Here is an 11,500-nt window from a genome sequence, read left to right as displayed (position 1 = left end):
CTAAAGGTAGGGACTAGTTGTTTTTTCTCGTTTTTTTTATTTTATTTAATTTTTTTACATATACTTCATTTAATATACTTCATTTATTTTTTTGCATATACTTAATTTAATGTACTTCATTACATTTTGTATACATATACTTCATGTAATAAAAAAACAATTCCCTTTCAAAACTGTGTGTACAGTTCAGGAATGCTGTGAGATGTGTATGCAGGTGCCTGATGCTGTGAGATGTCTATACAGGTGCTGTATACTGTGTGATGTGTATACAGGTGGAGGATGCTGTGCAATGTGTATACAGGTGCTCTATGCTGTGCGATGTGTATACAGGTGGAGGATGCTGTGTGATGTGTATTCAGGTGCAGTGTGATGTGTGCAGGATGCCATGGGATGTGTATGCAGGTATAGGATGCTGTGTGATTTGCATACAGGGGCTGTATGATGTGTTTATAGGTTCCTTGCAGTGTGTATACAGGTGCATCCTGCTGTGAGATGTGTATGCTGGTGCTGTATGATGTGTGATGTATACAGGTGTAGGATGCTCTGTGATGTGTATACAGGTGCAGCATGCTGTGAGATATGTATGCAGGTGCTGTATGATGAGTATACAAGTGGATGATTGTATGTAATGTGTATAGAGGAGCTGTATGCTTTTTTAATGTGTATACAGGTGCTGTACGCTGTTTGATGTGTATGCAGGTGCATCATGCTGTGAGATGTGTATGCAGGTGGTGTATACTATGTATGTCGGTAGTGTGTATGCAGGTGAAGGATGGTGTGTGATGTGTATATAGATTCTATGTGATGTGTATGCAGGTGGAGGAATCCGTGTGATGTGTATACAGGTGGAGGATACTGTGTAATGTGTATACAGGTGGAGGATGCTGTGTGATGTGTATACAGGTGCTGTGTGATGTGTATGAAGGTGCCGTGTGATGTGTATGAAGGTGCTGTGTGACGTGTATATAGGTGCTGTATGCTCTGTGATGTTTATACAGGGGGAGGATACTGTGTGATGTGTATACAGGTGGAGGATTCCTTGTGATGTGTATACAGGTGGAGGATACTGTGTGATGTGATTACAGGTGCTGTGTGATGTGTATGAAGGTGCTGTGTGACGTGTATATAGGTGATGTATGCTCTGTGATGTTTATACAGGGGGAGGATTCCGTGTGATGTGATTACAGGTGGAGGATGCTGTGTGATGTGTATACAGGTGGAGGATGCTGTGTGATGTGTATACAGGTGGAGGATACTGTGTGATGTGTATACAGGTGGAGGATAGTGTGTGATGTTTATACAGGGGGAGGATTCCGTGTGATGTGATTACAGGTGGAGGATGCTGTGTGATGTGTATACAGGTGGAGGATGCTGTGTGATGTGTATACAGGTGGAGGATACTGTGTGATGTTTATACAGGGGGAGTATGCTGTGTGATGTGTTTACAGGTGGAGGATGCTGTGTGATGTATATACAGGTGGAGGATACTGTGTGATGCGTATACAGGTGGAGGATACTGTGTGATGTATATACAGGTGGAGGATACTGTGTGATGTGTATACAGGTGGAGGATGCTGTGTGATGTATATACAGGTGGAGGATACTGTGTGATGTGTATACAGGTGGAGGATGCTGTGTGATGTGTATACAGGTGGAGGATGCTGTGTGATGTGTTTACAGGTGGAGGATGCTGTGTGATGTATATACAGGTGGAGGATACTGTGTGATGTGTATACAGGTGGAGGATACTGTGTGATGTGTTTACAGGTGGAGGATGCTGTGTGATGTATATACAGGTGGAGGATACTGTGTGATGTGTATACAGGGGGAGGATGCTGTGTGATGTGTATACAGGTGAAGGATACTGTGTGATGTGTATACAAGTGGAGGATGCTGTGTGATGTGTGTACAGGTGGAGGATATTGTGTGATGTGTACAGGTGGAGGATGCTGTGTGATGTATATACAGGTGGAGGATGCTGTGTGATGTGTATACAGGTGGAGGATATTGTGTGATGTGTATACAGGTGGAGGATGCTGTGTGATGTGTGTATAGGTGGAGGATATTGTGTGATGTGTGTACAGGTGGAGGATGCTGTGTGATGTGTATACAGGTGGAGGATTCCGTGTGATGTGTATACAGGTGGAGTATATTGTGTGATGTGTATACAGGTGGAGGATGCTGTGTGATGTGTATACAGGTGATGTCCAGAATCAGCATGCTGCAAGTACACTAGAATCATGCTGTTTGTTGTGTAGCTCCAGAAGCAGAATGTGGTGTGTCAGTGTATTTCTTTTACATAGTGTCTATGAAGCCAAGGTCACACCTATACCTTGTATTATTGAGAGGTGAGTACAGCATGTTACAGTTACTGATGTTGCACTCTATGTTGCTTAACTCTTTGGGCTGGTTCCTGCTATTTGAGAAGGCGTCATTCTCAAGAGAAGGAGGGTGTGTTAGAGAGTTAAGAAACAGAGTTTAAAGAGAGAGAGAGTAGTCACATCCCGTTGTGTGCACTTTTGGACTATTCCCTACAGAAGGTATGTTTGCATACTTCACACCGTAGCAGTTATTGCATGATGTGATCTTATTCTTTACTATCTGTCTCATAATAACATTTTTACCACACACTGTGCTACGTGTACATTGTCAAATGAGGAAATATGAGGAAACAAAAAACAAAAAGTACCTAATGCAAACTATAGTATATATAGACATTAAAAAAACAGAACAAGTCAGCTGTTGAGTTTTAAAAGTATTTGGATAAATTAAGTGATAGTAGAAGCTTTTTAGACTTTGGTTAATTGTATTTGGTTTGTTAAGAAATTAATTGTGACATTTTTATTAATATTAATATTAATATTATTATTATTACTATTATTATTGCCATTTATATAGCACCAACAGATTCTGTAGCCTTTACAATATTATTAGAGGGGGGAGTTAACTATAAATAGGACAATTACAAGAAAACTTACAGGAACGACAGGTTGAAAAGGACCCTGCTCAAACGAACTTACAGTCTATAGGATGTACCTGAGATGGCAATGGAGGCTAATTTGTATACAGTGAGGTTATAATTTGTATACAATGAGGTTATAATGTGTATACAGTGAGGTTATAAATTGTATACAATGGGGTTATAATTTGTATACAGTGAGATTATAATTTCTATACAGTGAGGTTATAATTTGCATACAATGAGGTTATAATTTGTATTGAATGAGGTTATACATTGTGTACAATAAGGTGTATATATTAAACAAGGAACTGTGGAGAATTGACAAACTAATTGCAAATGTTAGACCAAAATAGCTGAACTGGGTGAATTATACAACTCGGCTTAACTTTTGAAAGTAAGTATTTTGGTTCTTGTTTTGTTTACATGTTGCAATTCCCTTGTCAGCTCTCCAAAATTCCAAGCTTAGTAAATAAACCATAATACTTTTTGTTAAAGTGACTGCTGTAGTGGTCTGAGAAGCCAGTTGCCAAACCTGTCCCCATTCATTGGCTGAGAGCGTCAGCTGACTGCTCTCAACCAATGACTGCAAGTCTATGCTCAGGAACGGAACATGCACAGAACTGACTGTAGCCAGCCTAAAATTCTTGTTCTTGTTGAGCTGCAGGACGTAGCTCAGGAAAGCTAACAGAAGTTCATGCTTTTGAACTTACAGCTCTCTGGCATTAGTAGTGGAAGTGAAGAGTGGTGTCCAGAGGACAGGTAAGAAGTCAAACCATCCAAAAAGTATTTGACTCCTTATAATAAGGGGTGCCAGAGCACACCAAGCACTGTAACAGCTATACTAAACTGCAGTAGGGATGGAGCTTGGAGTGTTCCTCTTACTCCACCCCACTCACCACTTCTCCTCTGCGCCACACCACTTAAAGAGTGTGATTTTAGTGATTTGAAGTGGTCATGGTGCCTAAAGTCTGTATGTGCAGTGTTTCTGCTGCCGGATTCATAACTTCATACTGGCAGGTTCATTGGGGCATTATTAATCAGCCATTAGCCATTGGGGCATTATTAGTCAGGAATGATTACCAGTCTGGGACAAATTTCTCTGCCAGAAGTCACTGGTCACTTGATTTAATGTCTACAAATGTGCTGAAAATGTCTACTCACCCCTTGCTTTCAAAGGGTAAAGGAAGTTGCAATGGGTCATATGCCTACGGTCAGGGAGGGGGTTTGAGTGAATGTACTCTACCATTTCACTTTTAGCATTACAGTAGCAGTCCAGATATTGCTATAGATGTTTGGATTATTCTGGGAATATATGATTTAACTTTATTTACTTTATGTGGGCATTCTGGTCAATTGCAAACATTATTTTTAAATTCTGTTGCCATCCTTGCAAATACAATTTAAGCAAGATAAAAAGTTGACCAAGAGGGAATAATCCCTCTTAGATAGATGGGAAGGTAGAAAAAGGTGAGTATCCACTAAACAACTGGTAAAACAACCGACACCCTAGGTTGAATATATAAAACAAGAAGAAAAGAAAGCAAAAAGAAAAAAGATCAATTGCTTCAACCAGGAGTAGATACCAACACCTAGAATATTTGTGATATATATACACGTATAGATATAGATATAATATGTTAAATAAATATATTTCTAGCAGAGATGGTAGATCTGCTAAACAGTGAATTTAAAATGAAATAAATCACTATAAAATAAGCAGTTCAATAACATTCAATCTTATGATACATATATTAGCAAGGGAAAAAATCTAGACACAAACAAATGTATCTAAATAGATATACACTGTATCAATGATCCAACAAACTCAGTACTGGTAATATATGAGACCCAGAGAAATAAAATCAGTCCAATAAAGTCTCTTAAATGTATGCTCTTATAAATTAGGCTATTATCCTTGCTATGAGGACAGCAAGGAAGCTAGCCAATAGGATCTAAAATACTCTAGCAACAGAATAATATCCCAATCAATAATAGTATGGTACATTAAAAATAAAAAATAAAATTAGATTATAATATAATCAAGTAAAAATAGTACAAAAAGGAAAGAGAGAGACTATAGTGATGGACTAGCCAGCACTAATGTCTCAGGGGGGGTTACATGAGGTATTCAGGGGCATAACCCCAAGTAAATACACTAAAAACAAAAAAGGAATGGGGTAGGGCAGCCACTCACTACAAGTAGGTGGGGCCTACCCACACGCAATGAAACCTCCTAGAGCTAAAATTTATATAATTGGTATCAACCTTTATTGAGCCAAACAAATAATATAATACTAACAAAAATAAAAGTAAGTTGAAAGTGCTGAAACACTGCAAACCTACCTTGTGTGTTTAAACACTTTCAACTTACTTTTATTTTTCTTAGTATTTTATTATTTTTTCGTCTCAATAAAGGTTGATACCAATTATATGAATTTTAGCTCTAGGAGGTTTCATTGAGTGTGGGTGGGCCCCACCTACTTGTAGTGAGTGGCTGCCCTACCCCATCCCTTTGTGTTTCAAATAAAAATAGTAGAAGACATGTAGAAGTGTAGGATAAACACTTATACATAAATCAGCAGTAGAATCCAGGAAGCTTTCTTTATAACGGCAACCATTGATCCCAATAATATATAGTGCAGAGGCAAAGTGTTCACCGTAAAATAATTTTTTATTGGTTTAACTAAAAGAATATAAAAATGTAAAAGTCACTCACATAATAGCATATGAATAGGGAACCTTTCTATGGAGTCTATCTCTCAACAGCCTGGATTCTCTTGAACTGCTGACTTATCGGAGCCGGCTTCAAAGACAGCTTCAGAGTCCTGCGTGTCAAGTGACTGAAAGGGGAGATTCACCACGTGCGTTCCACTTCGGTTCAGTATGCGTTCCACTGTGTGTGAGTTTCAGATGCAGCCTTATGAGTTTCGTGACGCTCGGTCACTTCATCAGAGGATTCCTATGCTATCATTTGAGTGACTTTTATCTTTTTTATATTCATTTAGTTGAATAATAAACTTTTTTACGGTGAACACTTTGCCTCTGCACTATATATTATTGGGATCAACGGTTGCCGTTATAAAGAAAGCTTCCTGGATTCTACTGCTGATTTATGTATAAGTGTTTATCCTACACTTCTACATGTCTACTACTATTTTTATTTGATTATATTATAATCTAATTTGATTTAAAACATTTTTATTTTTGATGTACCATACTATTATTGATTGGGATATTAGTCTGTTGCTAGAGTATTTTTAGCTCCTATTGGCTAGCTTCCTTGCTGTCCTCATAGCAAGAATAATAGCCTAATTTAATAGCATACATTTAAGAGATTTATTGGACTGATTTTATTCCTCTGGGTCTCATATATTACCAGTACTGAGTTTGTTGCATCATTGATACAGTGTATATCTATTTAGATACATTTGTTTGTGTCTAGATTGTTTTCCCTTGCTAATATATGTATCATAAGATTGAATGTTATTGAACTGCTTATTTTATAGTGATTTATTTCATTTTAAATATACTGTTTAGCAGATCTACCATCTCTGCTAGAAATATATTTATTTAACATTGTATATCTATATCTATACGTATATATCACGAGTATTCTAGGTGTTGGTATCTACTCCTGGTTGAAGCAATTGATCTTTTTCTTTTTGCTTTCTTTTCATCTTGTTTTACAATTTAAGCAAGGTATTCGACTATTCTTATTTATCTATTTTTGGCACACTTACAGTATTTAAAAGAAAATATTTTTGCTTTTATACAAACATTTCACACGCCGTATGAAATATTGCAAGATAATGGATACCAAATACTTTATAAACTATTTTATTTCCAAATATTTTTATATGGGTTGAACAAATAATTGAATAATAAACATTCTGTAATGTATAATTTTTTTTATTTTTATGTTTGTCTGAAAGCGATCTATATACAAGATTTCTCTAGTGAAGTGGTTAAAGGGACACTATATGTACCCAGACCACTTCATCTCATTGAAGTGGTTTTGGTGCAGGTTCCCTACCCCCCTTAGCCCTGCAATGAAAAAAACATTGCAGTTTAAAGATGTATCGAAGATTGCCTCTAGTGTTTCTTCCTGGAGTTTCACTGAGTGTGACTCGTCGAAACGACACTGGACATCCTCACTCTCTGAATGAGGAAGTCCAGCATCAGAAAAGACCACATATGAAAGCATTGAGGCAATGCTTTCATATGGGGAAGTCCTAAAGTGCGTGGTGCCTGGCACGCAAACGCATTAGGTCACCCAATCGGCGGCCATCTATGGAGGCGGACTGTGACCCAACTACAAGGGACATTAAAAAAAAATGTGTTGACTGCTTGAAAAAACCCTGGAGCCACGAAGAAGCGGCTTCTAATATTAAATGCATTTCCTCTCTTTGAGAATAAATTAGTTATGTTTAAGGGCTAAAACTTGTTTATATTTGGTTTTTGTAGCTGTTTTAGTTGTTTTCTATTTAAATGAAATGTATAAATATAATTGTTACAAAGTTAGGGGTGTGTCTGGCCTGTTCATAGTTTTTATTTTTATCATTAAAAACCTCTCCATATTTACTCACCAAATTGTGACTTCTGTGGTAAGCGTGTGGTTGGATGCTTGAACATGGGGTGGGTATTATCCCACTGATTGCCACATAACTGAAAAACAAATTATTTAGCAAACTTAGTTAGTTTTCCTAATTTACAAATACATTCAGTGTAATTTAAAGGAACCCCAACATGAAAAGACATTATTCATGTTTAAAATGTGATGTGTTCCTTAACTCCTTTAGATGCCAGGCACCACTCCTATTATAATAAAAATAATTTGTACTTTTATTTCTCTCCACTGAGAGACTGGCAGTGGTGACAGTGTGCCTTAGTTGCAGACTTAAATTGGTGCAAATGCACAGCTCGAATGCAACGATGTCCTAATAGAATGCGTCACATAGTAAAGCATTAGACTAATGCATCCCTGCGGAAGCTCTGACATCCTCTGGAAAGATTGTACGATGTGAATCAATAAGCTTTCCTAAACAAATTCAGAAAAGTGACAATTTATCTTGAAACGGGGGAAAGAGGGAACTCCTAATCACCCCTAAAGTTTTATTGCTGGATTCACTCGTCTATACCATAAATTCAGAACTCCTAAAAAGAATAAGAAAGGGATATAAAAAAGGGTCAGTTCCTTGAAATAGTACATGCTGGGACTTTATTTTTAGTACTTGCATAGTTTCAGATTGCCTCTGTTACTGTCATTAGCATCTCAGAAGTGGAAATTCATTTAGAAACTGAAATAAATGGGTATAGAGGTTCTTTTGTTTTGAGCTGTGACTTTCATAACTTCCTCTTAGTGATTTAGAGGCTATCAGTATGTTAATTTGTTATCGTTTTTATATAGCAGTTGGAAAAATGGCAATCCTGTGATTTATGGGAGACGTTGCTCTGCAAATATGAAAATATTTCTGAATCATGTGAATTATTCCTTTTTGCGTCATGCAACTTCCCCTTTCACTTTGTCTGTGTATTGCGTATTTGATCATTTTTGTTTTCCATTATCATTCTTCTTTCCTGTTTTCCATAATTCAGTTTCCCTGCTGATTCTGTGTTTTTTTTTAATTCTTTTTGTCCAGAAACTTCAAGCAATGGCAGAAGTAGATATGAGGCCCGTGGACGGTGTGCAGTGTCCAACATTTGAAAAGGTGAGCGCAGTATTATATATATAATGTATATATCACTGCCTTTTTCAGGCAGTGCACATGGGTAGCAAGTGCTTGGTAATACACTCATATCACAATAGCATCAATAACAGAGAATGCACAACAAGTGGAACAAGAGACTACAATTTGCATAAACATGTGACTTCCAAAAACAAAGCGGGGGCTGCCAAATGTTTGAAGGAGTAGTAAACGATTTATACTGTGAGATACAAATTGTAACGTTTATGTGATTTTGACTTGTGAGACTGTATGTCTGTTTTGAAAAACAATAACTAGGAAAAGTTTGAGAGTTCACGAGATAATAAAAAGGGATACTCACGAAAAATAAACACAGACTTATTAATTTATTTTATTGCAAGGAAGCCAATCCTGTCTGTGTGTATTTAAATACACACAGACAGGTTTGTATTGTATTTAAATATGCCAAATATGATATTTATTTTAATAATATTTTAAATTGAATTTGTCAGTATTGAAGGTTCACGTTCATTTAGGTAAAAATGTATTCTGTACATTCTGTACATTGTGCAAAGGAAATTGTTAGAGTATGTTCAGAATAAAATATATACTTACTAGAACATTGTTTCTCTAGTGTGATTCCCTAGGGTGTATGTGGTGGATGCATGAATCATTGCTGGCCCAGCCACTTTTACCACTCAGCTTCTAATAATAATTTATCAAACACACACTGGGTTATTATCTAAAGTGAGAATTGTCAAGGAATTCAAAGGGAATTTCACATCTAAGGCCAAACTAGCAGAACTGTAAGTATAGCTGATTTGATTTTTCCTGTTCTGCTCTTTTGACCTTGAATTTAGCATTCACTGTGAATTCGCATAAATTCTCACTTTCGTGAATAGCTCTATAAATACCTTGGTACAGACCTGCCTGGTTGCTCATGGCAGGGTAATAATGGCACTGCCAGTCCCTACCACTGGGTGGATGCAGGGTAGCCTGTGCCGGAGACATTGGCATGACAATACATAGTTCAGCAAGGTATTGGTTTCCCATTGTAGAAGGGGTATCCCTAGCTTTAAGCGGTTCATGTTTACTTAAGACCTTTAAAGGGACACTTCACTGCTCAAACACAAAATAAATAAAAAACAATGTGTACTAGATATACCCCAAATGAAAACTTACATGCATTTAATTATCCATTGTTTTTATTGAGGGTATATCTAAAAACAGCTTGCAAAACCTGTTGTCTGTTGGTTTTGCAAGCCCTCCCCTTCTAACCCCGCCCAGACTTTCTGTGGCTGTCCAATCACGGACTTCCCAATGCAGCTCAATGAGAAGTCTACACAAGGCAGGTGCTCTGAGCAATTGCTGACTTTTGAGTTGAGCTCAACTGAACTAAACTAACAGAACCTGCTGTCCAATTGAAAGACAAGGGGATGTAACCAGGTTAATTTATAAAAGTGTACATTTCTATTGGAATATGCACCTTTTTCAAAATGAAAAATGGACACCATCTTCACACAGAAAGCTAAAGAACTTAAGGCCTCTGGAGTGTCCCTTTAGTTTTATTGTGAGTCAGAGTGTGCCGTTTTTCAATTATAAAAGTGTGATTTCTATAGAAATCTCCACTTTTATAAATAACTGCTGTAATACCTCCATGGCTGTCAATCGGCTTCCTGTTAATACTTACTATAGTTTCTGGAGTATGAAGTCATTTTATAAAATTATGTGCAGTTTTTTTCCTGCCTGTGTAAGAGTCTCATGATGAATTTGGTGTTTAAACTGTAGAATGAAGCTTTGGAAAATTACAGTAACCATCCCTTCTTGTTAAATTAGGACTGATTTCATAAGAAGTTGAAATTCCTGTAAATACTTAAGACTGGCAGTACATTCCAAATGAGAAACCTGAATATTGCTGATGGCCAAATACTTAGTTTGCGGGTAAATTCACCAACTAATGTGTTTTCGGGAAATCTAAATCAAAATATTCGACTTGCAGATTTTGTCCAAAATGCCCGTTTTGTCCTTAGTTTTGCAGTGGCAGTTTAATAAATTAAATGATACAGTAGCAGCCAATAAGTCCCCCTAATATTCCGTGTTACTTTTGAATAGGTTTTTTTATTTTGATGTAAGCCATTTTTTTTTCTTTTAGAGTGGACAATGGTCAAATCCCTGTATTTTACTCAAATGCAGTATTTGCAAACTGAGTGGAGGTTGTATATGCACACTATCAGGGTTATTCACTAATATGAGATGAGTTTTCAAAGTTAATTCCAAGTGAATTTTGAATTTAGTCTAGAGTAGCTGTATGGAAAGCATAGGTGACTTAGAGATTTTTTCCAGTTTGGCTTCTTTAACCTAGAATTCTCAATCCTTGACTATATTAATCTATTGAGATGCATTTTAAAGGTTACAGATTACCATAGGCGTGCCCAGCATGCTTCATTAGGGTGTGCGCCCTCAGCTGAATATTTATTAAAGGAGCATTCAAAAAAACTTAAGTACTATAGTCCTCTGTAGTGGTTATGGTGCCAGATATTTTCCCAGTGTAATTTGTCATATCATTTTAGAACAATTTAACAAGTTAACTGTGTCCCATCGGGTACCAGCACCTGCAGACTATTCTTCTGATTTCTCCCTAAAAGACGTTATTTAGCTCTATGAAAACATATGGCATTTCTGCAGGAGAAGACCAGGTGTGCAGTGTCTGGGAGTCACTTGAAAAGAGTCCAATTGCCAAAACAGTGAGGTTTGTGTGCAAAGACTGCGTAGGAAATGACTGTTTGTTGTGTGTGAGTGTGGTGACTGTAAGTGTGATACCTGTGTGTGGTGCATATGTTTTGGCTGTGTATGA

The 11,500-nt window shown here is 37.1% G+C and overlaps 1 protein-coding gene across 2 annotated transcripts in view; it reads left to right on the top strand.

Annotated features, from left to right (window-relative positions):
• Positions 1–2,490: 2,490 nt before the first annotated feature.
• Positions 2,491–11,500, top strand: part of HK3 (hexokinase 3) — a 102,014-nt gene continuing 93,004 nt past the window's right edge. The window contains exons 1-2 of one of the 2 annotated variants that reach the window (XM_063447290.1): positions 2,491–2,540; positions 8,602–8,670. In XM_063447290.1, coding sequence (XP_063303360.1) covers positions 8,614–8,670 — 57 coding nt within the window. In that variant the 5' untranslated portion in view covers positions 2,491–2,540; positions 8,602–8,613. Of the gene's footprint in view, positions 2,541–3,646; positions 3,722–8,601; positions 8,671–11,500 lie in introns of those variants that run through there. The other variant, XM_063447292.1, reaches the window with a different exon arrangement.

This window comes from Pelobates fuscus, chromosome 3 (assembly GCF_036172605.1).
Source record: "Pelobates fuscus isolate aPelFus1 chromosome 3, aPelFus1.pri, whole genome shotgun sequence".
Classification (NCBI taxonomy): domain Eukaryota; kingdom Metazoa; phylum Chordata; class Amphibia; order Anura; family Pelobatidae; genus Pelobates; species Pelobates fuscus.
This window is presented reverse-complemented; position numbering and strand designations above follow the sequence as displayed.